General features: G+C 31.7%; 1 protein-coding gene across 13 annotated transcripts in view; it reads right to left on the bottom strand.

Annotated features, from left to right (window-relative positions):
- LOC106873450 (dystrophin) overlaps positions 1-27299 on the bottom strand; it is a 712951-nt gene that overhangs the window by 55523 nt on the left and 630129 nt on the right. For all 13 annotated transcript variants that reach the window (XM_089343243.1, XM_089343268.1, XM_089343278.1 and 10 more), the window contains 7 exons: positions 23034-23168; positions 16520-16650; positions 15602-15696; positions 13823-13883; positions 10790-10851; positions 9910-9984; positions 7540-7744 (listed from right to left, as the gene is read on the bottom strand). In XM_089343243.1, the coding sequence (XP_089199369.1) occupies positions 7540-7744; positions 9910-9984; positions 10790-10851; positions 13823-13883; positions 15602-15696; positions 16520-16650; positions 23034-23168 (764 nt within the window). The remainder of the gene's footprint in view (positions 1-7539; positions 7745-9909; positions 9985-10789; positions 10852-13822; positions 13884-15601; positions 15697-16519; positions 16651-23033; positions 23169-27299) is intronic.

Genomic DNA, 27299 nt, shown 5'->3' with positions numbered 1-27299 from the left:
TAGAGGTAGGAGAGAGATATGTGCATGTGCAGAAAAATAAAGTATGCTTAGAAAAATAGTATACCAGAAAACAAATATCACAGCACAAATTTTTGTTTTGTCTTTCAAATTACAAAATAAAATTAGATTACAGAAACTAAACACAATGGAACATAGAACAAGATGAAGACACTTCTTTTGTGACTTTCAGAACAGTTATTTGACCAGAAACAAAGAATAAAAGTCAGTTATTTATTGCAAGGTGAAAGTGTAAAAAGTGAAATAAAAGGTTTAGAAAACTAGCATTTCTATGCATATTAACAGAAGTTGTTGAATGTATATGAGTGTGTGTGCAGATATGTGAGCGATTTTGTCTGCAAATTTCAAACCTGTCAAATGAATGTCAGTATGATAAAATGAATGTAAAACTGAATGATGATGGTACATATATGTAAATTGATAAAATAACCTTTACCACCTTTAATGTAATTTTGAAAAATTTTTTTACAGTGAAGGAATTTCAGGACTTAAAGTCCAAGAGAATATTTTGAAATCAATAGTAGTTCTATAGCATTGTAGTTGTATTGTAACTTTAGTTGATAGTGGAGTCAATTAGTAACTGAGGAATATCTGAACATAAAATAATCATTTTGTTCATGTGCAAATATTTTAAGAGCATTCTCTTGAAAGCTACACAGCAGTGCAGGTTTGCTAAAGATTTATTTTGGTAGGAATAACTTATTCAAGTGACCTTAATGATTTTTAATTACCAAAATTAACAACTAGCGTGCCTTTTATTTGTATTCAATTATCAAAATTGTACTTCAACCAAATACACACACACAATGCTGTTGATGAATTAATTGATGTTTAGATTCCTTGAATGAAACTGTACAATATGTGAAAAGGAAGGCTGGCACCAATAACTCATACATCCAATTTATGCCTGTTTACATAAGTTTCTATATTTAAAAAAGCTCACACATACTCTATGCATGCCTACACACACAAAGTTTATTCACAAGAATGTGTCTGCATAAGGAATATATTTAATATCTCTCATATTATGTAGGTACATGAAGTAATATGCATGAATCTATACCTTGCTAGCCCCACTCCAAACTGAAAGCATATGTAGAAACTAGCTTGGGACACAGATGGCAAAGTAAAAGAGAGATGGGTAGGATATTTTACAAACATACACTGCTTTAAATAAGCCTGTTGTAAAGGTTATTCAGTACAACAGATGCTTCTACAATGTGTATGTGATATTAGATATCAATCAAGACAACTTCAAAATGGGAATACAGTTGCATTTCTGATGAAAAACCAAACAAATCTATTTCTAGCTTTTCACACAACTGCTTGTAAAAAAGTATTTAATATAGTAATACACTCGACAAATATGATTAGTTATCAAATAAAGAATCTGAAGTAAATTGAAATGAGGACTTCTATCAGAATTTGCTGAAAGAGAAAAGAGAAATAGTAGTGGAAAAAACCATGTCACAATGAGTGTTTAACAAGTATATCTCAGAGAAATCCTCTTCAAAATGATTCTGAAGATACCAGCACTAAATGTTGTGACCTACATTGCTATGAAAAGATGGATGGTTATTGCCATGTTAACCCAAGCAAAACCTATTAGCAAGAAGAGGAATATTCAAAATGCTCCCAACACGTGAAATAATCAGTAGTATGATGAGGTGGAAAAGAAAAAAACAGAAATATTAGGGGCAGGGAAAATAATTTAAGCATATACATAGAGCAGAAATAAAATAGAAAGTTAGGTAGGAGTTAAAACGTCTGGATAGAAAACCACTAAGATTTAGATACTAGTTAATAACAAAGGCTAAAAAAGCCTGTCGACATCGGAATGTTAGTAAGAGAGAAGTAGGATATCAAAAGCCAGTGCAAACATAGAGTACATGATACTGATAGAAAAACTATGGAATTTTAGGTTCAGTAAAAGCACTCAGCTTCCATGATCTTAGGACCATAGACTGCTTGGCTAGTTTGCTTGCTGTAGCAGTAAATTTATGTCTTCTGTGTAGGAAATTTAGAAATAGCAGTAAAATTAATGACAGTATTGTGGTTAGGTTTTAAGGGTTATAGAATAAGTTTGGAAGACTATAATCACTGTTAGCAGCAACAAAGTTTCATGAAAGGCACACTTTATGAAGCACTTTATGAATCGAAATACTGCATAGAAGTAAATGGAAAGCATCTAGGCAGAAGAATGAGTTGATTATTATTGTTAGATGTACAAATGTTAACTTATGAGGAAGAATAAGTGTGAGTTGAAAAAGTGACTGAACATCAAAGACATTATGTAAGATAAGAAAATGACTGGTTAGGTATGGCTTTGTCATGTGAATCAATGATGTGTTCAGAGCAAAAACATATCATAGGTTTGTAGCAAAAGTTATTTTTAATAGCCACAGATAAAGAAGAGAGGTGAGGGAAAAGTAGGGGCCCATTTAGACTTGAGAGTTATTATGATGCGATAATACAGGATAAACATGAATGGAAAGCTGCTGCATTACAGACACCTACAATCCTTATCAGCATGGAGAAACAGATATGATGATGATGGTTATAATGAAGTAAAATGACATGTCAAAATGACATACTGAACACTTCTTTATTGGCAACCAATAATGTTTACACCATTTTATACCAGAACTTTTCTTTTGTGAATGCAAAGGTGACAGACCAACATAGAAAATTAAATAGAATGACACACACATATTGAGTGAGTGAGTGAGTGAGTGAGTGAGTGAGAGAGAGAGAGAGAGAGAGAGTGTGTGTGTGTGTGTGTGTGTGTGTGTGTGTGTGTGTGTGTGTGTGTTTGTGTATGCATGCACACGCATATATTTCAACTACATATACGTCTCACTTTTCCTTCTCAAATACATTAAGATAATTTTTTTAAACATACCCCACTGCCTACAGATTATGCAAATAAAACTATACAACAAAATTCAAGAAGACTTTTATAACTCTCTTTTGATTTCACAGTCAACTTTAATAAAATGTAGAGGAAAATTACAACAACCTTATTAAGTAATTAATAGTTTCCATATTCTAAAAACTGTTCCAAGAATTCCAAATCCACTTTAATCTCTAAGATACCTGGCAGCTCTCTTGGTAGGGGTAAGTTAATGAAAGTTTAGATGACATGAATTATCTTTGAAATAGCTTCAATAAAATAGCAACAGATCACTGATTACACCTGACATTTTTTTTTCATAATTTAATGCAAGCTTAAGTCTTATATTTGTAAGAAAAATGACATGCAAAGATAGATATCAAACGAGACTAAATAACTACTTTATCTATGAAAGATCAATAAATAATCCTTTAGATTTCTATTTCTTACCAAGTAGCAAGATAAATATTTTGTAATATGTTCTATAAATTTCAATGTTTAAAAGTCATAAAATTCAATTAATGGTCAAAAGAAAATTTCTTATAATCAAGCAAGCTGTCAAATACATACAGTTAAGCACAAGTGCACACATGCTCACAAGAATAGTTTTGATCTATTCTTCTCTGCTATAGCAGTTAAATACACTGTACAATAATATATGTCCTTAAAACCAATAAATAAAAGTAATGGTACATAAGCATTACATCAAAGAATAGATGATAAGATTTTATTGTATGCTATTGCTAAGTGATCAATCCTTGAAGACACAGCTCATTTGGCATACTGACATTTGAAACAGCTTTTTGTAATTTGGAAGTGCAGATTATGAGGTTGGCTTCTATATTCACATTTCATCATAAGAATTTAATTTCGAAATACATGAAATAAACTAGTTTGTCACACAATAAAATAATGTAAAGGAGTTAACAATTTTCAAGATATAAGCTTATATTAATTAAATAAATTTAAGGATTTAAAAAATTTGAAACCAATACGAGAAAAATTTGCTAGTCTCTAACTCAAAACTTCTTCATTTCTGGAGAAAAGTGGGTGGTTTCTGATGCCTTTTTTGATAAAACAATGTGTGTGTGTGTGAGAGAGAGAGAGAAATTTGACACCAGTATTTGATTGGTGCTTCATTTACTAATTGTAGAATGATGAGTCAAAGTAATTTCCATGAGATTTGAACTATAGCACAAAAAAAAAAAAACAAAAAAAAAAAAAAAGGGACAAATACTGCTAGGCATTCTGCCCTATGTTTTAATGACTTTGCCCTTTTATTGTTTGACCTTTAATGTGCAGTTTACAAAATTTTATATGTATCTTTTATCCTTTACCTGTTTCAGTCAGTAAACTGTGGCCATGCTGCTAGGGTGCTGGTTTGAAGAATTTTTACCCCAGTATTTATTTTCTTGTTAAGCCTATTTGTCTGTTTTGCTGAACTCCTAAGTTACAGGGATGTAAATAAACCAACACCAGTTGTCAAGCAGTGGTAAGGGACAAACAGACACAAAGACACACCAGATCCACTCCCAAGGTTTTTGTCAGCCTGAGGTTATAGAAGAAATTTGCACAGTGGGACTGAATCTGGAACCATGTGGTTGGGAAGCAAGCTTCTTACCCTGTGCCTATATATATATATATATATATATATATATATATATATATATATATATACACACAGGGTGCGATGGGTAAATTGCACATAAGTAGGGGCAGTTGGGCACTGTCTGTGAGAAAAACAGCACCATGACGCAATTCACTCCATCAAAAATTTGAAAACAGCATGCTGTACTGTTTGGTATTTGTGCTGGATGTGATAAAAATCATACATCTAGTCAACATCATGGTATTTGTGATGGTGATGTTATGCCTCCATTCATCTTAGACTTAACATAGAGGTCTACATCAAGTCCCTGGAGGAGGTAGTGCTACTCTTGGTCAAGAGGCTGGCTGCTGGAAGACCCTATGTCTGGCAACAGGACTCTGCACCATGCCACACAAGCAGGAGAAACTAGTCATGGCAGTCAGACAATTTCTGTGACCACATCACCCCTAACATCTGGTCACCTAACTCCCCAGGCTGCAACCCCCTTGATTATTATGTGTGGGTTGCAGTAGAGTGAGAGACCAACAAAACTCGTAACGCCAAAGGTGAACTGAAGGCAAGGATTATGGCAGCATTCACCAACTTAAACAAGGAGACTGTCCAAGAGATTCTGAAGTCGTCTGGAGGTTGTAGTTGAAGCCAATGATGATTTTATTGATTAAATTTACTCTTTATTATTTCAAGATATTTAAAAATAATTTTGGCAAATATATCTGTTAAAATGAGATGTCAGTGTTATTTTCATTTCTGTGTAATTTAGACGACAGTTTATTCACTGCACCATGTGTTTGTATGTGTGTGTGTTTGTATGTGTGTGTATACATAAATATATATAAGTGCAGGCATGGCTATGTGGTTAAGAAATTTGCTTCCCAACCATGTGGTCTTGGGTTCACCTCATTACTTGACTGACACCTTGGCAAAATGTTTTCTACTACAGCCACATGCTGACCAAAACTATGTGCATGTGTATGTAGGTGTGTGCATATATATATATATATATATATATATCTGTCTATCATTTCTTCTATCAACAAATGATCATCACATGTTCACTTTGAGTATGTAAAGATATGTAAAATAAGGGATCCCATGTCTGAAAAACAAGGGTTTTCAGCTGAAAACAATGCTATAATAACATATTTGGCTCACCATGCTAGCATGGAACAAACGATAAATATGTATATTTAAGCTACATACACATACAGAATCAAATGTTTACACTCATATATATGTTTTGTTCATCAATATATAAATCTGTTGCTTTACAAGTATATTAAATAGATGTGGATATACACACACAGACAAACATACATGCACACATTTCACAAGTATCAGAACTGTTATAAAAAAACACTTCAGGTATAGGTGGCAATATCAACAATAATAAAAAGAACAGTAGTAGAAGAATGAGTGGCATGAGATATTGAAAGGGAAAAAGGAGAAAACTGGTAGCTGGAGAAGGGACAAAGAGAAAGAAAATGAAAATGAGAGAACAATAATCAGTGACTGCCTGTCTGTATATACGTATTCACACACTCAAACATACATGTGTGTATGTATGTATGTGTATATAGGGTATAAATAACTACAATAACTACCACATTATTATAAATACTATGACTTATGTGTATGCATTTACACACTCAAACATAGGTGTATGTATGTGTGTGTAACACACACACACACACACACAGAGGGTACAAATAAAGTAACTACTGCATTGTTATAAGTGCTATGACTTAAAACATTAAAAATCAGTTATGGAATCAACAATGCTCACTAAAATCTGCCCTGAAAGAGAAAGTAATCTCATCACAGCACAACACATCAACACACACACAATCATTTTTGTTGCTGCTGCCATTGCCACCACCATCATCGGTTTTATGTCTGCTGGTATGGGTTTGCAGAAGTTGCTGAGACTGTATTCTATGACAACATGCTTTTCTTGTTGCCAACCCTTTATATTTTAAGTAATATACTTTTATTCTACTTGTTTTCACACATAATTAAAACTACTAAGCTATGGAACATATTGCTTACAAGAGATATATAAAGTCATTGTTTTAGTTCAGACAGTGGCAATATGAGACACACAGACATATGCATATAGATGGATGGATGGTGCTCCATTTGTTCAATGATGAGGATTCAGTTGTTTGATTAACTAAATTATCTACTTCTGAATTAGCATGTAAGTAGCTGGGCATTATCCTTTCTCCTACATCAGCCTGTCATGCAGATTACATTGTTTCTCCTATCATATACTGGCTTCATTTACCCTCTAAACCAAGCTCATCTTTTCACATAGCTCTCTTCTTTTTACCTTATTGGTTACATTGCCTTGAATAGATGGAGACTGCCTAGAGTAGCAAGGACAAGGCGACTTATCAGCATTGGTGCCGTAATAAAACATTTATAAAACATTTGGTAGCAAGTACAGTGTAATGTCAAGAGGACTGAAATAGTATCTAGTGTTGGTGTCATGACAAAAATGCACCTAGTACATTCTGTAAAGCAGTTTGTGTTAGGAAGAGCATGTAGCAATAGAATCTAAGCCAAAATAGAATGTAAGATGAGACCCATCTAGGAGGGCATTGGAAAAGAACTGTCTCAGTTTACAATGGTCTATCCAACCAATGCTAGCACAGAAAGAGACACAAAATGATGATAATGATGTTTGAATTTACAAACAAGAAGTACTCAATATTGACATGTATGCATGTGTATATGAATAAATATATTAATAGACAAATGCAAGATGCTGTCATGGAACACAAATCAGTTTGTGCATGGTAGAATCATGTTTGTTTAATTTAAAAGCATTCACTAAAAAAGTTATAGTTTAAACACATTTCATATATTTCAAATATTATCGACAATTCAAAAGGCATTTGATTATGGAACATAAAATGCATTCTTTCTACAAAAGTTGGAAATTCAATTTCATCATCATAAATAAGTGTAGAGATTATATCTTGAAAAAGAAAACGAAAAACAATTTTGAACAACTTACACATCATAAGCATTCAACACCCAGTTCAAACTTAGGTCAACACACAAAGGTACATTCACTAATGTAGGATGTAAGTCAGCGATTCCTTCATACATAGAGTTCAAACAAATGATGATATCTATAACATCAATGAGTTTATCATTTTCATCTTTCAGGCCATGTTGGTCAAAAGAATCCACTGCCATACTCATTTCCAAAAGATCCACTGAAAAAAAATATACAGTTTTGTGAGGACAAGAAGAAATTGGATTATTTTTACAAGTACATAATACAATATTTTGGTGAAAACTTTAACGAAGTTCTTAATTGGAGTAATCTCCATGTTAAAATAGAAGGCAACTCCATATATCAGTTTCAATACAGATGGTTCGTTATGCATTTTGTTAAGTAAAAATTATATCCTTCACCATCATTGCTATAATAAAGTTAAGCAGAGTTGAGATCTCTTTTTAGCCATCCAGGATCAATAAAATCAATGTCTAGTGTGCACTGAAACTAATTAGATATAAACATAGGTGTGTTGTTAAAAGTTTATTGGGCAACTATGTGGTTTTGGGTTCAAGCCACTCATGCAGTACCTTGGGCAAGTAAGTATAGCTGAATCTACTCTACTGTAAACATATAGACTGGATCACTGTTCTGAGGAGAATTTCCTCCTATTAATACAGGAGGTTTTGAAAAGGCTCATGGATTTTCTTAACCATATGCACCCCCACCAAAAAAAAAAACAAAAAAACAATTAGCCTTTGCATTGCACTCTATAAACAATTTTTACTTTGTATTAGTAAAGAGACTGGTGGAATCTTTTTAATTCATTACAAAAGATGATAACTGAACAAAAATATAAACACTCGAGCCAATTTCAGGGGATTTCTGAGTTTATAACATCTTTATATACATTTATGGAACTTCATAAGTCCAATGTTTTTAATCAAGAAATTTTAACTCAATACAATCACTCACAAGTGATTCCAGATTCAGAATAAGTCTAGAACTTTATACAAATGTATAAGATTTAAAAAAAAATAAGCTTTTAAAATCAAAGGGTGAAGTTTTGAAAAGAATGTAATTGAATTTAGAGAAATGCTGAATATTTTTCTAATCCATAAACCCCCAAGAATTTGGATTAATTTTAATTACCATCATAAAATATTCTCAGAGTCTAAAAAATATCAGAATAAAAGTTATATCAAATTTCAAAAGTGAAAAAATAAAAAAAAAATTGTAAAAATTGGAACTTTTATAAAATTATTTCTGGACCAAGTAAAGAATCATTACATTACTAAACACAACTTCTTTCTAGTCTATACTGACAATTAAGTATATATATATATATATATATATATATATATATCACAATGTTTACTCTCTGTTAGCAAATAATTACATTATATACATGTGCAGGTATGGCTACATAGTTAAGAAATTCATTTTGCCATCTCATGGATCTGGGTTTGATCCTATAGTATGAGGATAAAGTGTCTTTATGTCTGTGTCTCTGTGTTTATGTCTACACGAGTGTTGTTTATGTTGTGTCCATTTAGGTTCTCTAACTTAGCAGTCTGACAATTAGAATTCAATAAAATAAGTACTGAACAGAAATAGGAACTAGGATTGATTTCATTGACTAAAACTTTGAAGAGAGTTGTTCTAGTATGACCCCAGTTTAATGACTGAAACTAGTAAAAGAAATAAATAATACAATTATCAAGGGTTGTTGAATTACATCCAAGCTGCCAGGCAGAATATTACTTTACAATAAATCATTCAGGAACAAAATGCTACTACAAAGTTGATAGTTTGAGGCAAGACGTAATTACTATCCAACTGACATAGTGGTGCCATACCATAGGCTTTTATTTCACCCTATTAAAAGGGTTCAAGTGCTTAGTAGCTTCAACACTTAAGTACAGAGCAAAAAGAAAAAAAAAAGAAAAGAAAAGTTCTTGCACAGAATTCCTAAGTAGAATGTGTCCTACAAATAAAGATGTAAAGATGAAATAAGAGATTAAGTTTGTTCAGGAGTTAATAAATATCTTAATTATATGAGAAAAAAAGAAAAAAATAATTCTAATTTTGATTAGGTGTAAGGACACTTTTGTAAGGGGTATTGTTGACTGATCAAATCTTAGAATATTATTGCAGCTCATATTAATCAACTCCAGATTGGATAAACGTCTTAGAAAACTTCAGTAAAATTTGAAATATGAACTAAGTACTCTAAAGTATGTAATCTAGATGTTACTATCTGCACAATCTCTAAAAGTATTAAACAACAGAAATCAAAAGATAGTAAACTATGGATATCAATTTGGCTGTGATTGAGGTCTTAAACTGCAAGTGTATTAAAGGTATAGATTATTCACTTACTACAAAGCTTCTTCTGTAATAATCGTAGTTTCATAGCTGTCCGATAGGCAGCAAAACGGATATTGTTGAAGTCAGCTGGAAGATAAGATTAAAAAAGCTATATAGATATACACACACACATACACATATATATATATATATTCAAACACATAAAAAATTTGACTCATCTAACTTAAATATTTAGGAAATCACCTTAGAAAGACCTCAACAGGCTATGGACATATCCAATTTTCAGAGTAATGTGTAACACACACTTTAGCAAAATTATTGCACTTCTAGCAAAACTTTTTTCAAAGCTAATGACGTGTTTGTTTGTGCTAATTTTTTGTGATTATTCTTTAAAAATATACAAGTGGAATGCTATGATTCTTGTAATCTTTTTAACAGCATTAACGTAATAGCACTAAAATCATTGAATACTTGGTATAATTACGAGTCACAAATTTTTTGTTTGAAATCATAATTTTTGGACATGAAAAGTTCAAAAATAAAGAGTGAAAAGGAATTAAAAAAAAAATTGTTATTTATTTGCATAGGTAGGATACATATACAGGGGGTAAAGTAGCTTGTTTTGAAACTACTTAGTTTTGAGGTCAGTCCCACTGCATGGCACATTCGGTAAGTGCCTTCTACTATAGCCTAAAGCTGACCAATACCTTGTGAGAGAATTTGGTAAGTGGAAACTGTGTGGAAGCTTGTCATATACATGTATGTGTGTGTGTGTGTGTGCATGTATTTGTCTTCCACCACCACTTGACAACTGATTTCAGTTTGTTTACATCTCTGTAACTTAGCTGTTCAACCAAAGAGACCAATACAGGAAGTATTCAACTTAAAAATAAGTAAAAGATAAAGATAAAAGATATAAAATGCAACATACCTAGAACATTCAACAGCTCTGTCATTTTAGGGTGGTCCCAATGAGTGGTTTCAGTAGCATGGCTGAAAAATATAAATCAGTAGCTAACTTCATATAGAACTATAAAGTAATGTAGTTAGTAATCACAATAATCCTTAAGCTTCATCTAATGAACAGTAGGGATCCATAAGTATAATTTCATAATTTCAGTAAATATGAAAAAATACTAACAATAAATTAATCGTATTAAAATGAACAGTGAAAAAAATTTTAGATAACCATCTCAGAATAATGATATACTGGTACATGTAATACATCAGTATTATACTAGTGAATTATTATTTTGGAAGTTTGTCTTTAACATTATATGAAATGTGGCAGGACAGAATATAAAAATAGAAATTGATTGCAGCCATTTGTCTTCCACTGTGTATTGCATGAGAAAGTAGAATTATTTTAGTTTGCAGTAGTTATAACGTTAAATGAAGAATAAGCACAAAAACAAAGAAGAGGAAAACATGACGATACCCGTTGGTTTATACACAGAGTATAGGAATGACAATGATGTAAATAATAGAATAACTCTTAAGCATGTATATGTGACTGTGTGTGTGTGTTTGTGTATATCCTCCTTAAAGTATTAATGATGAAGTATCCCAGTTTAGTGGATTAACACAGCCACAGCAAAGATAAAAATAGTCATAGATTAAATACAAATATTTACTTTTAGTAGTGAGTGCATTTATGAGGAGAGACAACAGTAATTTTCTGTGTGCACAACTAATCAGTATATACACAAAATAAAACAGTTATTTGTACAGTAAAGAGACAGTACAAACACAAAAACTAATAAATATTTTGTTGTGGAATTCTAAATGAAAAAGACATTAAAAGTCCCCCACACATTTAAGATCACCAAAAGTAAAATACACAATTCTGAATAAGAAAACTATCAACCACCTAGAAAGTAGCACATTAGTGTTTTAATTTTAATTCTTATTGATAAGCTGTAACTCTCACTAGGGCTTTATTTTATATATATATATTCTCTTATTTAAATCTTCAAATTCATTTGATCTCATAACCTCCTGGAAATATACAATTACAACTGACAAGTATTTTTCTACTGAGCAGCATCAAACTGTAAGAAAGTTATGTTACGAAATTTTTTTTTCTTTCTTTTTTTTTTTAACATGTTTTCATTGTAGTAGTGTCCTAAAAGGTACTTAGAAGAAACTTTCCTTCCCAGAGAAGAACATTTAAAAAGATTTGACACCATCTACTGAAAATCTTTGGATGAGAAAATTATGAATGGTCATACACACACACAGAGTATTTCTTGCAAGGAATTAATATTGTAAAGGTGTGAGTGTGGGAAATTGTAGTGGAGAATAAAATAGTTGTAAAAAATTACAATTGGGAAAATAACAGAAAAAAGGAAATCAATCATAAAAATTATTCTAGTAGTTAAATCATTGGTCCCCTTAATACTAATTAATTGATGAAGTATCATTTGTAGCTGCACCATGATTATTATACAATTATTACAACTACTGCAATAATGACTGCTGCCTCTAAAATTGCAATTCAAAATTACATTATTACTTATAATCAGATTGCTATTGCTTCAGTTTTCTATAAATTCTGTTTGGCTGGTAATATAGAAAGCTATGATAACTACTGGTTGCTAATCAGTGGTTTGGGCTATCCGGCGTAATCTGTTTTAATCTCATATATTTGGCATTTTAATGAAAAAACTGTGTGTGTGTGTGTGAGTGAGTGAGAGAGAGAGAGAGAGAGAGAGAGAGAGAGAGAGAGAGAGAGAGAGAGAGAGAGAGAGAGAATGAAAGTATCCTGGATTTGTAAAATAAGTTCTGAATAAGATTGTGGATAGAATTCTAAGTTAGGAATTTTAAGGAATAGTATTTGAATCAACACCATTTATCTGGATTATTTTAATAATTTTCTTCAATTTCAACATTCCACTGCCTTAAACTAGACACTGGCATATATATAATATCAAATATGAAAAATTCACTGCTTTCTATATTGCTGGGTCAAATATCAAGTTATTTATGTCAAAGCAAATTTCCATTGAAAATAGTTTGCATGGCATTCTTAGAAATCAACATAATTGGTCTAAATGCTCCTAGATAGCCAAACCCTCAGCTTCCTTTCACCATAAATGTAGTTCAAAGGAGGCTTGAAATCATAGTTTTAAAGCTTAGATCATCCATGTCATATAAGCAAAAGCAATTTTAAACAGCATGAAATCAGTGATTTTAAGATATGACACTAAACATGGATATCAATGGCCAAAATACATACAAAAGAAAAGAACAGAACAAGCTTCCTCACAATTAAAAACTGTTTCAGGATCCTTCACTCAAGTGAATCTATCATCAATGGACAATACAACTTTATATATATATATGTATATATATATTGTTGTATTTGGGGATGGTCATGTTACCAGTTTAGCCAATAAAAACAACACATGCACTATATATTTGGTGTTAATTTGCTTCAGCTTTATTTTATTTTTTACATTAATCATACGATTAATGTAAAAAATAAAATAAAGCTGAAGTAAATTAACACCAAATATATAATGCGTGTGTTTTTATTGGCTAAACTGGCAACACGACCATCCCCAAACACAACAATATCTGTTTCAACACACGACTTCACATCAAGAATCTTGAAAAAGGAATATATAAACGTGTATATATATATATATATATATATATATATATATATATATATATATATATATATATATATATATTAATTATATTTGTGTGTGTGTATGTAGACCCTCTCCCCACATACATTGGATTGAATATACAGCTTATCCATTTTAGACCTTTTTTAAGAACCTACCTGTCTGCCCAAAATTGTAAAACTGATGTTGACATGAATGTGTAAACTGTCAAACTGCTTGATTAGAAATGCTGACAAACTGCCTTAAGAGTTAATGCAGCACACTATTATATTGAAATGACAATGCCTCCAGCAAATTACAAGATCTTACAGAATTATCAAATTACTTACTTGATGTAATAAGGCACTTTATTAATGGCTACAGATCGCTCCCAGGGATTTTCCACTGAAACTGAAATGATTTTTTTAATTAAATAAAAATTAACATTTTGTTTGAATCAGTGAAAATTGTTATTGAATATTTCATTGTTATTTAGTTTTAAACATGCATAATGATAAATTTTTCTCATATACCTAGAAATATTTTATTTATATTTATGACTTTTAGAAAATAATTAGCTTACACAGAGTATAATGCCACAACACATTTAAAACAGAGAGAAATGGGAAACTGATATTCTAAAGGCCTTTAGATATGTTGCCTCTCTAAGTTTCAGAGCTGTTTAGGAAAGCGAGCACAACTACTGTGTACAATATAAGTTTGGTTGTTCATCTCAGATCATGATTTTCATATATTCATCTCAGGCAACTGAAGGTTGTGTTGGTACATTTTATCTTGTGTTGGATTTCCTCATTAATATCTGCATTATGTGATAGGAAACTATCCAGATATTTAAAGTGCTCTATATTTTCTCCCATTTGTTTATGTATCTGAATAGAAGTATCAGATTCTTGTATGCTGGGTGCTTGTGATGTTGAGGAAAACCATGTACATCCAGTGGTAAAACAGATGATGGAATGTCAGTATTTTCAAGCAAGCTAATATCTCCTGCACTGAAACCATGATTATGCAACAATAACTTGGAAGAACTGTCCATGTTAAATAAATGGTGAACCTTCAGTTGTCCAAACATGTTTCATTTATAGCAGAAAGAAAGAAACCATACATGAGGTAGACAAGGGAAGTAGTTCAAAGATGTACTTCAAGGAAAATTCGAAAAAGAATGGCATTGATATGTCCAAATGGGTATTATTGGCAAATAACTGACACAAGTGGAGATGGATCAGGTATGATGGCGCACAACACTTCAACAGAACATGAGCCTAACATTTTGGTAATAAACAGTGTAGAAAGTAGCAAAAAGTGACCATCACAACACCTCGTCTCTCATGAGATAAGAAATGCCTGGTTTGCAACTTGTGGATCCCACATTGGTATACATAACTACAAGTGGGTTTATAAAAGCTGAATCTGTTGAATAAACATTAACTTTGAGGGATTCACGAGGCAGACACGCAAAATGGTTCATAGAATCAGAACTATTCTATCAACTTAGTTCTTTGATTCAAGAAAACTATAAAGGATTCTCATCCTTGAACAACACTATTACTGTTCTCTCTCTCCCTATCTCACCCTGCCCCAAAATGAACCAATTTATGCATTTAACAATACTAAAGTTAAATTTTAATTGGTTCTGAAAATCCATTACAGCTGTTCTTAGTTCCAGAAAGTAAAGCTATTAGCATTGTTTATGAAAGTCTGAAAATTTCTACAATAATTGTATATTAACTGTTTTCACTGATACATTCATGTGAAATTAAAATATTTCATTACAACTTTTGTTTCAAATGGTTGCTGAAAATAATATATACAGAATACATACCTATAACTAGCAAAAACTAAATCTTTTTCATTTGCTATGATACTCTTATCTATAATATATATTTCATTCAGAATAAACTTCTTCAAGCATACAAATATTTCACTTATGTATACTTACACAATCTAATGTTTATAAAATATAAAACTATTTTCGAAAATGCAATATCAAAATATACTGTGTTAAAAAAAAAAACATATCATGCAAATTTCATTTGTAGTAAAAGAAAAGTATTAATTCAACCTGTCAAAATTTAATTACATTTTAAAATCAAATTAATTAAACTTACCAATAAGAAAATGTTGAGAATTAGGCCCAAAATCCCTCAAGGCATCTTGAAGTTGTTTCAAACGGTCCTCAATAGCTAACTGTAAGGCTTTCCATCTGAAGTAAATCATACAGAGATTATTTATTTATAATTATGTGATTAAATAAGCTAAAGCAAATGATGATACTGATAGATAAGTGTGTACTGTAAGACCACTTTGTTGTTAGACTTGTGTAAATAAAACAAAAAATTATGCTGGATATAAAAATTTGATACATTTTGAAGATTTGTTCAATATAATTAGTTACAAATTTAACAAATAAAATTAAAAAGTTTGCATTAGAACACTTGCAATAAAAAAAAGGTGAAAAGTTAACAGGATAAGTATTATAAGGTTTTCTAAAAGACAGAAAAATTGGCTATAATTGGTTAAATGAAAAAAAATGTTGGTAATATTTAATGGCTATTGTGCTGTGGAACTAGCTAAGTTATATTACTCTGGTGGCTTCAATTTATCTGAGTGAGTAAAAGAAGCACTACTTAATATTTGCTCCGATACAGCACACAAAAATAAAATTGTAATGGTCACCTCACTTGCGCTAGTATTGAAAAAAAAAAGCAGATATAAACAGTCAGTGAAAAAGATAAACAACAATTTTAATAAAATTGGTTGACTTGCTGGTCAAATGTATTTCTGTGCAAATATACTGAAGTAATGAAATTTTAATGTACATCAAGGGTAAAATATCTCAGCAAAAATAATGGCATTACACTCACCCTGCTAAGGAAATTAAATCTCAGGAGAAGTCATTACTTCAGTAATTTATTAGGTTTTTTTAAAGGTTTTATTGAAATATTTTTTTTTACAGAAATTAACAGTCACAATGGACAGACATGTGAACAATTCTCTATAACAAACTGTATAATCATAAAACTAACCTAGTATTATAGTCTTCTAGTTGCTGGATATTTTTTGGGGAAAGTACCACTTCAGAAGCTTGTAGCTGGTTAGCCTGGTCATTAACATTATCAACTTGTCCTTGAAGAGGTGCAATTCTTTGTTGGAACGCCTGTAAGCAATAGAAATGAAAGAGTAGCTAAGTTTTTGACATTAAGAACCTTGCATATTAAGCACTGTTTCCACTTATTATTGATTTTTCTTTTTTTTACTAAATATGATAAAATGATTGATCATATGTGTGTTAGTACATATTTGTGAATATGTACTAACACACAACCACAGTGAAAATAAATCAGGATAAATTTTAATGACTAGAAATCTACTCTTCGTTTAAAATGGTAGTGTTCACTAAATTTACAATGATTCTTTTAAAGACTACATTATATTTTTTAAGCAGTATGTCACAGGTGAGTAGTTGTCCCCATCTCTAAACAACATTCACTCTCCTTTACAGCCTTTACCCAACTGCAACCCCTGTTCTCACTTCTACTCAATTTGTATCTTGAAGACCCACCCTGACGAACCATCATGACAATTTTATCTTTCCAACTTCAATCTAAGAACTCCCACTTCTTCTTCTCTCCTCTATAGCAAGAAACTTGTTCTGTTCTGTACCCTTCTCTCATCTCCTGCATAATACCACCTCCCTCTCTACAGTAGCCCCACTCAGTCAAAGAGGATCTACATGCTGATTTCACTAGTCCTGGTGTCTTGAAAAAAAAAAAAAAAACCCCACTCAGTACAGTGGGTGTTTTTTTATGGCACCAGCACATATAAAGTTGTTGACATTAAGAAGAGCACCCAGTTATAAAAACCAAGCTAAAGGAGACATTGGAGCATGATGCAACACTTTGGGCCTGACTGGATCCTGTCTAACTGTCTTATGCCTGACAGCATAGAACATGGATATCAAATAATGATGATATGTTGCAATTTTCACACACTCAGATTTCATGTCCATTTAATAGTGCTACATTATTAGTAACAGAATGACAGTCTGCTTTAATAGGGAACATGGTAGATATTTAAATTATTCAATCTTAGGTTAAAAGTTTTCATTATCAGTTGTATTTCCTACAAGACAACGTAATGATTTTAAAATTTCCATTCCACAAAAGAAAGCTTTAAAGAGCTGTAATTAAACATTTGTTACAAAACAAGTTGTATGAAATCTATAAGCTATCTCTCTCTCTCACACACACACACGTCAGCCTTTAAAGTCTGTTTTCCAAGCTTGCATGAGTTGGACAGTTTGACTAGAGCTGGCAAGCAGGAGAGCAGCAGCAGATTCCAGTCTGATTTGGCTTGGTTTGTATAGCTGGATACTCTTCCTAATACCATGCTGGGTGATTTTTATGTGGCACCAGCAGAGGTGCTTTTATGTGACACCAGCACAGGTGATATTACATGGCACCAGAATGGGTGCTTTTAGTGTGGAACCAGGCTCTAGCAGACCAATCCTCTTCATCAGGGGGGAGTGGCATCAACACTTCTGTTGTGAAGGATGGGTCTTCTTGAGTACAGCAAAGCACCAAATATCTCGGTTCTTTGTCATCTCCTCTGTAAAGTTTAGTGTATGCATATATATACACAAACATATAGCTTAATGTTCATTCAGTGAAGTCATTCATTATAAGTTCACATGTAAAATCATCTTTATAACATTTCAGAATAGATTCATATATTGTGTTCCTTACAGACATCTGATTTAAAGAGAGAATCTTTCTAAATACAGTTTATAAGAATTTCACTCATAACTTAGAGAAGTGCACATTGCATGAAGGTGGGAGAGTTATATTCCTTCAAGAGAGGGTGAGAGAGAGAGAGAGAGAGAGAGAGAGAGGTGTGAAACACCACACATACAAAGGAAAACATTACAAATATTACAATTTTCTTTTTGCTGCTTAAAGGCTGCACTTAAACAGCATTCATTTACTTTGAAAGTACCCACACTGAAGTAAAACTCTATGAAGAAGGTCATGGTATATAGTGTCAAAAACCTCTGAATATAATCAAATGTCAAACTTGTCATTTAAAACATTCTTCCTGTATCTCTGCCATGCATCAAAGATTGTGTCACTGCACTACATTAACAAGCTCCACAAATCATTGAAGTATGACTGAATTTCCTGTGCTTTGACAAGTTTGTCAATTATTAGTTAAGTGGTATAGAGTTTGTTGTTATTCCTTTCACTAGTCTTGTCAAGCATCATTAGTTTTGAAGAATTAGTTTTGGAGTGTGGTTTCATTCTATGAGTATGCAGTGTAATGGGAAGCAGAAGTGTCATTGAATTCACAACTTGGTAATGCTCAGAGTTGTAGCAAATTGCAGTGATGTGCTCAAAGAGACTCCCTTGTTATAAATTGATTACTCCACCCTTAAGAATAAAGGAACAACAGAATTACCCCTTATTTTTGCCTTTAAAATTCAGGTAAAGTGTAATTTCCCTCCTAGTGGATATGCTGCAGTATATAACTGGTTAGACTTGAAGAGACATTATGTCAGAACACCTGACAATGATACAATCAATAAGATATTAATGCTTTGGTATTAATATAAGTACTTGTATCTATATTTTTTATCTTTATGTTTGTTATAAGTTTTTAAGGGGTTAATCACTGGCTGACTGCACTTCTGGTGGCAAGAATGACAAAAGAGTGTGTAACTTAATGCAAAGAATATTCTATACCAATACAAATTGAAAGCTGCACCTTTGTGTATGTGTATATATATATATATATATATATATATATATATATATACAATACACACATATATAGAGAGAAACAGAGAAAGTCACTTGTTAAGATTATCTCTACTGATTTTCTATAGAAATTATAGCCAGTATTGATTTTAACAAGTGATTAATTAGTACTGTTAACATAGTAGAATACAGTATTGACTTATAAAGCATTTAATATACTTTGTATATTATATATATATAATATAATGGTGAAGGCACATGGCTCAGTGGTTAGAGCATCGAGCTGATGCTCGTGAGGTTGTGAGTTCAATTCCTGGACTGGGCTGCGTGTTGTATTCTTGAACAAGACACTTCATTTCACGTTGCTCCAGTTAACTCAGCTGTAGAAATGAGTTGCAGCATCACTGGTGCCAAGCTGAATCGGTCTTTGCCTTTCCTTTGGATAACATTAGTGGTGTGGAGAGGGGAGGCTGGTATGCATGAGCGACTACTGGCTTTCCACAAAACAACCTTGCCCAGACTTGTGCCTTGGAGGGTAACTTTCTAGGTGCAATCCCATGGTCATTCATGACCAAAGGGGGTCTCCAATAATATAATGAAACACGATGTACCTACAAGTCATTAAAATAGAGAGAGAGAGAGAAAGAGAGAGAGGGGGGAGAGAGAAAGGGAGAGAGAGAAAGAGAGAAGGAGAGAGTGAGACACACACACACATTTAAGATAGATATAAACATGGTGAGCCTCCATTCAATTTCCATCATCACAGGTACTTGCTTAATTTGAGGTTATGATAGAAGATACTTGCTGAAGGTTCTGTGCAGTTAAACTGAACTCAAAATTGTCTGGTTGCAAACTGAACTCAAAATTGTCTGGTTGCAAACTGAACTCATTAACCACCAGCCATAGAATGTTATTCTTTTGGTGAATTATGGCCACCTTCACACAGAATCAACAAACCATGATTCATTCTTATGCTAACCAGTGTTTCTGAAGAGATTTGGTAAATCATTATTCTTTACAGTAATGCATATCATACAGAGATGATTTTCTTTTTAATTTTGCAAACAATAATATAGACACCTTATGTTTGGAGAGAAATAATTATAGAAAAAGTATCTTTGAAACATTCTTCATCAGTTGACATCTCTTATGCTAATGTCATTATCATATGGCATTAAAAAACTACTTTGATATAAAAATTTGTGGTTACAAGTTTCTTCTAAGTTAATAACAAATTGACTGTATTTTAGTAAAAGACACATGTACACACACCCATTTTAACCACACAACCATATATGACCTTATCACATTGTTCCTTCCTATTTATTAGATAGTAGCCTACGTTTAAAAACAAAGTTTCTTGCATGAGAATTCTTAAAAAATATGTACTGTATTAAAAATGTTGATGTCTATCACTGTAGCTCTTTTCTTATAAGTTCTCTCAATATCATTACTTGACCCAATGACAGTGACGAAATTTCATTCTCAAATTTTAGAGGAATGTATTTTGGCAGGTTTTAGGGTGAATCTTAATGTCACACCGAGAGCAGCAATCCAACAAAAACAAGAGTGGGTAATTTAGAGACCAATTTTTCTTGGTCTCTCTCCAGAAATGTCGAACAAGTTATACAGATGTTTTCTAGCTATACCCAGATCATTCATTGTGCTCTTGACATCAAGATGGTTTTGTGCAAAAACCAATACTATCTTTTTAACTTCAACAGATTAGAATATCACAGAAAGCAGATCTAGTATAATCATGGTTTCTTCACCACTTCATGAACCCCCAAGTTTTTAGTGTACCTTCCAGTACTTGCCTTTCTTTTCTATGTTTCACTAACAAGCAAGATAGTAGTTGGTTTGTGAAACTTGTATGCCATTAATTTCTCAATTCTTTGTCCAGTTGGTTTCCACAACATTGTTCATTTAGTTTGCAAGAGGAGAAAATTTATTTAGACACTATCTACTCAACCCATAGATCAGTAATACTGGATGTATAGTTAGTAATGACAGATCTTTCATACACACACACAAACCATCCATGTATGTGAGTTTGTGTGCTTGCATATGCTTGTACATTAGAATACACATGCATTTATGTCCATATATGCATACACATATGGGAAACAAAGTGGTTGTGAAGTTAAGGTGCTGGACAACTGATTATGTAAAATCATGGGTTTAAAATTTACAACTATTTCAAAGCATATAACTGCTTGATTCAGTCTGCCTGGTTGACAAACAAGTTACACACCTATTTCATGTCTAAGTGGTTAGTCATAAGCTTGGCATCTAGCTGCCAAATATTTGCTTCAACAATCAATAAATCGACTCATTTCTGGTGATGATTTTTATCTTTCTTAGCAAAGAAAATATGAGTGTGCAAGCATATGTGTGTATGGATGCAAAGAATTTAATTTTTTTAATACAACTCAGTAAAAACTATAACATAAAAGAAATCTATTTTTCTCAACCTAAATTACTTTTATTTATTTATTCATTTATCTATTTATTTAAAAAAATGTGATTTAGATGAGGAAAAGAAGATTTTTCTGTAATATGTATAAACCATTATATACAACTCTTATCAAGATATTTAGCAATACACTAGTGAGTGAGGGTGTGTGCTGAGAAAGAGAGAGTTGAAAGAAAGTAATTTTTATATCAGCAAATTAGCAACTCATTTCCCTGTCAATATTTTACTACTAATATATAAGTAGAAACATTTTATGATAAGACAAGTGCAAGTTATGGTAGTTGACTATTGTATTGTCAGGAGAACAGTTATAAAACAATCTGTAGATCAGATAATAATAAACTAGGCAAATTATTTTAGTCACTGACTTAACTGACTTATTTTAGGAGAATATTGCTTCAGTTTTTCATATTTCTTCCCTTGAGTCATTCTTTGATAAACTCCTTGCATTTTGTTGAGATTGTTTTTGTAAGTTTATACCATGAGAAAGCAACTGAATAAATTTAGATATTCCCACCAACTTGAAATTATCACCTGAATAAATAAAGTTCTTGGATTAAACCAAGCTATGAAATAATACTGAAAAGGAATAATATTCAATTATAGAATACCATACTAAACACTGAGTATGAAACTGAAATAGACAAGGTTTACATTTAAAAATCACTATAATACAGTGAATGGGTTTCAAATCTGTTTCCATGAAGACCATTCCAGTTGATCAACCAAAAGAGATATCCAATCATTGAATTATTGTGTACAGTCTATTCCACAGATGTTTATACTCTTAATAGTAATACTCAAGCATACTACAATACAAGGTGAAATATAGTTGTAGACACTTGTCCAAAGTGCTGCACAGTGGGATCAAACATGGGGCCTCAAAGTTCTCAACAATTTGGTTATGCCATCTATCTATGGTGCAGTAATGAAAAAGTAAATATCAACAAATTGACTGAACTAATTACTTAATGATCTATTAAGACTTATTTTTCACAAAGATCAAAAGTTACTAGGGCAATTTATGAAAGTTGATAGAAATAAAGGGATGTGTGTTGGAAATATCTGGATTGAAGGGACAAAAAGGTTTAGCAGAAAAATAGCTGAAAATACATCAATAAAGAGTGTATGCGCTAAATCAGGTGGTGAGCATAAACACTAAAGCATGCAAAATATAGTGTAGCTGTGGCTCAGATTTGTATTCTCTGCTAGTTAGGAACTAAAATCTATTTTTCATGTAACTTTATCCATAGTCAATTAACTGAAGAAACAATGACACACCAAAATCTTAGAAAAAACAGGTGTACTCACTTTCGTCAAGTCTATTTCTTCTTGTAGGTTCTCAATAATCACATCACCAACATGTTGCCACTTGGACTTCTCATCCTCAGATTCCTGGAGTTGTTCATTCAAATAATCCATTGCTTCATGGAACACAGTCATTTTCTGTTAAAGGTCAAAATATGAGGAACATAAATTTTTGTAAAATTAAGTTTTACACAGGGAATAAATTATATTTTATGGATTATTTTATTTATAAAGAAATTAATAGAGCAAATGGAAAAATTAATTTTGAACACCCAATATAAACTGATTATTTTCGTAATACTTTGCTGTGATAAAAACAAATATATGTGATGATAATTTTTGAAATGAATTAATCTTTACATCTTGATTTATAAAGAAACATGTATGAAACATAATAGTTATGGTCGAGTTTTATTATAACTGTTGTTTCTGTTGATAATTTATAATGACAGCTACAAGAGAGCAATAGTATCTGTAAATATAATTTTCTTTTTCTTTTAGTTTAAAGTTTGACTTTGGTTATAGATAGTGTCTTAATTTTAAATTAAACAAATATATCAATGCAAATTTTATAGAATTCAAAATATACATTAGCAACTAGATGATATATTTACTGCAATAGTGACTATATAATTAGCAAAGTAAACATTTTCTTCTATCATTCCAACAATATGAAAATTGTGGAATTAGGACATAAAAAAGTAAACAAAAAAAATATAAGTATAGCAAAATAAATGTAAAGCAAAAACCAAACACTCAATTTAAATACTGGTAATATATGTATCCTAAACAATCACTGTGATAAGGAAGGAGCAAGACATATCTCCATCAATTATCATTTGAAAGTAACATATATAGATTAGTTGAATAAAACTTAAGAGTAGTATCTAAAAGTTTATTCCAGGTATAATATAACATGAATCTAAAAATAATGCTATCATATTGCAAGTAACTATTTTTCATTGCAAATAAAAATGTATTTATGTTGGGAATGTTTTTTTTTAAGCAAAGTTAAATAGAATAGTATTTCAGAGTCCCTAAAGAAAAAGTAACAAATGAAAAAGTTTTCAAAAAACTTGGAAACATGAAGAAAGTGTATAAAAATTCAAAAAGTGAAAATGATACTTTGTTATGAATGTATATAATACAGTACTTCAAGAGAAAGTATGCTAGAGCGTAAAATCCATTTAGTGGGCTGGGTACACACTGCTATTGCCGAACTGGAATAAGAATTAATGAAAACAGTGAGGGAAGAGCTAGTTCTGATGTTGCTTGCCCGTCCAATGGTATAACAGACAGTTGAGAAAGCTGGCACTAGTTATCTAGCTTTACTATATAACTCATGACAGTAAAAGCAACATTGTTACTACAATGTTTCCAAATATAAAAAGCCTATATATGGCTTTCAATAACACTTCAGGTAATAACTGCTTTTAGAAAAGTTATTAGTAACTTAGGAACAGAATATTAGTTTTGAAATAGACTAATTTTCAGAAACTGTAAAATAATTTTATTGCTACATTTCATAAAAACCAATATTGTTTACCATTACACTTTGCATCAGAGGCAAGGTGAAGGAGAAATCTAATGAGAGAAATGGGAGAAGCCAATAAAATGAAGTCTCTTCCTTTTATCAACTCACTTTCATTTTCATATTACTTATGACAAAATTATAATCTCATTCATATCGAGCAGAGTTGCATCAACTTATCCCGATCGAAGTTAACATATTAAACATGAGGTTAATACTCAAAAGAAAGACTCTCGCTTTTGGGAGTACTAACCTCAAGACTATAATTCCTGCTGTCTCAGTAGGATTCTTACAGTGTATCTCAGTTAGCCTAATTTCAAAAGGAGACAATGAACAAATGACTGATGTGAAATCCTCATAGCTAACTAGGATCAAAATCTGTAATTTATTCATAGCACGAACACAGTTGCATTCTTCATTTTAATTTAGCAGTCAAGAGAAGGAAAACTTTAGCTTAAGAATTGGCATTACTACATGAAGATTTTATCAACCAATTAGATAAAAAGACTAATTTATTGAATGATCCTCTCCATAAACACTGAGACATTCTGACATTAAGAAATATATTCAAACAAAATTTCACTCTTTAATTACATTTCAAGACATATGATATCAGCAGAGATACAGCTAGTATTTTTCTGGTGATGAATTAATAATAGAGTAAAAACACTGACGTTGAATTAGCATACAAATATGGCTTTTCAATTTTTGGTAGTGCAAAACTTTATGAAGAAGAAATCATGAAGAATGAAGGGAACATGCAGTGAAAACTTTTAACCAAAAATAAGTATATTTATACTTGCTACACTGAAAACTGATAAATAAAAAAGCACTGAGTTGTTAAGATAAGAACAGGACTACTACAGAGGTAACTTGACATTTATGAGTATGGCAATGGTTCCAGCAACAAAACAAACACTTTACAGAGTATAAGTTTACAATCCTGGCTCTGTGTGAGACTTGAAAGAACTTTCAGATATCTTCTGTTCTTCTGAAGGCTTTAGTCAGTCATTGAGTAAGCACACACACAAACATACATATATATAAGCAGAAAATATGGGAAGTGAAATGTGGTTTATAAAGGAATAAATTAATGATCAAGCTTTCAGTGATCAGAAGTAGTTAGGAAATAAAACTTTTAAGTTAGAAAACGATATTAAATTCAGATTATAATAAAGTGTGTGTATGCACACATGTGTGTGTATGTGTATATGTAGAGACAAAAACCCCCTAAGAGATTTTTTTTTTCTTTTTACAGACAAGTTTAGTATTTATAATTTTTACAATTTTCATTTGAAGCTAATACAAGGAAACCTTACTGGATGACTGGTTGCAAAAATAAGTGAGATTATTATTATTTTTCATTAACAATAGTTCTGATTTCAGGTGTACTCAGAAAGCTAAAGTCAAGTTAAAGGGCAGTAAACATGCTAATTAGTATATTAAAAAAAAAATGATTGAATAAAAGATGTAAAATAGTGTACTGGATAATTACTAAGTGACAAGAAAGATATAATGTGAAACAAATAGGAACCCTCAGCAGAGACTCCCCACCACTCAGGTACAAAAAAAAAGTTGCCTAGTATGTAGAAAGAATATTGGGCAGAGAGAAAAGCTCAGAAAAGAAAAAAAAGAAGGAAAAACATGAAAGCAAAAGAATTTGTAACAAGTGTATGAAAAAAGGGGGATTGAATGAAAAAAGAAGTGATTCGATGGGGGAGGTGATATACAGAGAGGGGAAAGGAAGAGAAGGGCTAAAAGTGAAAGATAAAAATATGGGAGTAATAAAAGAGAAAGAAACAGATAGGAATTTGGACAGAAAAAGAATGGGGGGAAAGTAAAATAATGAGTGGAAGTGAGAAATGATAGAGAATGGAAAGGGGTGGTGGTGCTAAATGAGGGATAAAGGCAGAGGAGGGAAAAGAGGCAGGAATGGAAGGAAAAAGGAGAAGTAAAAGAGAGTAAGATAGAGAGATGAGACATGAGTGTAATGGAACAATGTAGAAGTGGAGATATGAAATGAAGGCTGATAGAAAATAAAATGAAATTATAATTGAATTTCAATGAAAACCAAAATGAAAATTGATATAATTTAGTTAAGTATTTTTTTCTTTTGTAATTGCATTGAAGTTGCACCAGAATTGCATCCATTAAATCGATTGCAGAAGTTGCCTTAACATTGCACTTGTTAGATCAATAAAATAAACTAAAATACAAATAAAACATTTAAACATAGAAATCCTGAAAAACAAATGAATTGTTTTGTGAATGAAAATTATTGACAAACACTTAACAGGTGTGTGTTTAGTAGGGAAGGTGTATATGATCTCACACTGGATATCAGTCTGACTCAGAAGATAAGGTTGTTGATTGGCCTAGTGTTCTTTTCATAAATAATAATCCTAAGACAACTGGGTTGATTCACCAGTTTGCCATTTTTCTGCTAGATAGAAGACAGGCCTAATTTCTTCATAAACATACATCCATGCACACACACACACACACTTCTTTACCTGTAAAGCTTTAGATATTTTCACAGAATTTTAAATAATAGCACATCCCTTTTTTATCTGGTAAAAAATGATTCCTGAAGCTTTAATGCAGAAGAGTTAAGCTAATTTGTGTTTCCTGATTTGTTTTCTAGTCACGGCTATCTTATTTTGAATAAGACAGTGATATATTCATTTGAAGAAAGAAATAATTGCTACATCAGAAGATAGGCCAACTCGCATAAAAGG

The sequence above is a fragment of the Octopus bimaculoides genome, chromosome 2 (genome assembly GCF_046866305.1).
Source record: "Octopus bimaculoides isolate indiv1 chromosome 2, ASM4686630v1, whole genome shotgun sequence".
Classification (NCBI taxonomy): Eukaryota; Metazoa; Mollusca; class Cephalopoda; order Octopoda; family Octopodidae; genus Octopus; species Octopus bimaculoides.
Note: the sequence above shows the minus strand (reverse complement) of the source record. Positions and strands in the feature narration are given on the sequence as shown.